Genomic DNA, 1030 nt, shown 5'->3' on the forward strand with positions numbered 1-1030 from the left:
TGGAAATGAGCCAACCGAAAGAGGAACATGCCGACAAAGCTATACAAACTACGGCTACCATGCCAGTAGGAGTGAAAAATGGAAAATGACCAAATCGAATAAAACTATTGGGCAATTTGTTGAACATTTGAAATTAAAATGTTTGCATAAGTTAATTTCAGTTTCGAGAACGAGAAAGTTCAACGGCCGAATTTGGATTTCGTATTGAAGCTATTAAAGTATTTTTTCTATTTTTACACCATTTCTGTGACCGATTTTTCTTTTTTTTTTTCTTCTTTAACATTTAGTCCAGTGATGGTCGTACTGAGAAGAATTTCAAGCGGGTCAAATCCAAAGATGAGGTGCCAAATAATAATTTTAATTTTATAATAATAATAATAATAATAATAATAATAATTTTTTTTCTCTTGAAAACAATAAAGTTTAATATATTTCATCTTTCATTAGATTATGGAAATTTTAATACATTTCTTTGGCCCTGACAGTAAAAAAGTGCGCGGTATTTTTGTGAAACGGTTAAAAGTACTTCGACGCAAATTGCTTCGGTCAACAGTTTTCATGACTCATGAAGTATGCATATTTTCCAATTGCACATCATTATTCAAATTTATCTATTTGTAAAATCTTTCCCACGATGTATTTGAAACGTATTTCAAAAGGAAATGAAAATTAGAAAAAAAACAAATCATCTTTATTAAAAATTAAAGATTCACTTTTTGTATATTATTTGAATTATGTGTTTGCGTTATAAATCTAATTTGGGCAAACGTGTTGTCGTAGATAGTGTTGATTAGTGTGATCAATTTTTAAAACTTATTTTTGGTCCACGATTTGAAATGAAAAAAAGAACAACGAAACCGAACTACATTTATATTTATTTGTAGTTTATTGGAAGCAGTTTGCTTTTCATGTACGATAAAAAGCATGCGAATGTGTGGATGATTGACTTTGCCAAAGTTTGTCCTGTAGAAACAGTGACGTTGAATCACACTTCATCACGGCAAAATGGTAATCACGAAGAAGGATATTT

At 30.1% G+C, this 1030-nt stretch overlaps 1 protein-coding gene across 1 annotated transcript; it reads left to right on the forward strand.

Annotated features, from left to right (window-relative positions):
- Window positions 1–5: 5 nt before the first annotated feature.
- On the forward strand, window positions 6–1008 carry Tsp_14870 (inositol-trisphosphate 3-kinase B; the record flags this gene model as incomplete). The annotated part of the gene is made up of 5 exons (XM_003368078.1): window positions 6–65; window positions 162–218; window positions 288–323; window positions 448–570; window positions 885–1008. Coding segments are annotated over exons 1-5 (400 nt in total), but the record flags the coding sequence as incomplete, so codon positions are not given.
- Window positions 1009–1030: the final 22 nt, after the last annotated feature.

This window comes from Trichinella spiralis (genome assembly GCF_000181795.1).
Source record: "Trichinella spiralis strain ISS 195 chromosome Unknown Scfld3147, whole genome shotgun sequence".
Lineage (NCBI taxonomy): Eukaryota > Metazoa > Nematoda > Enoplea > Trichinellida > Trichinellidae > Trichinella > Trichinella spiralis.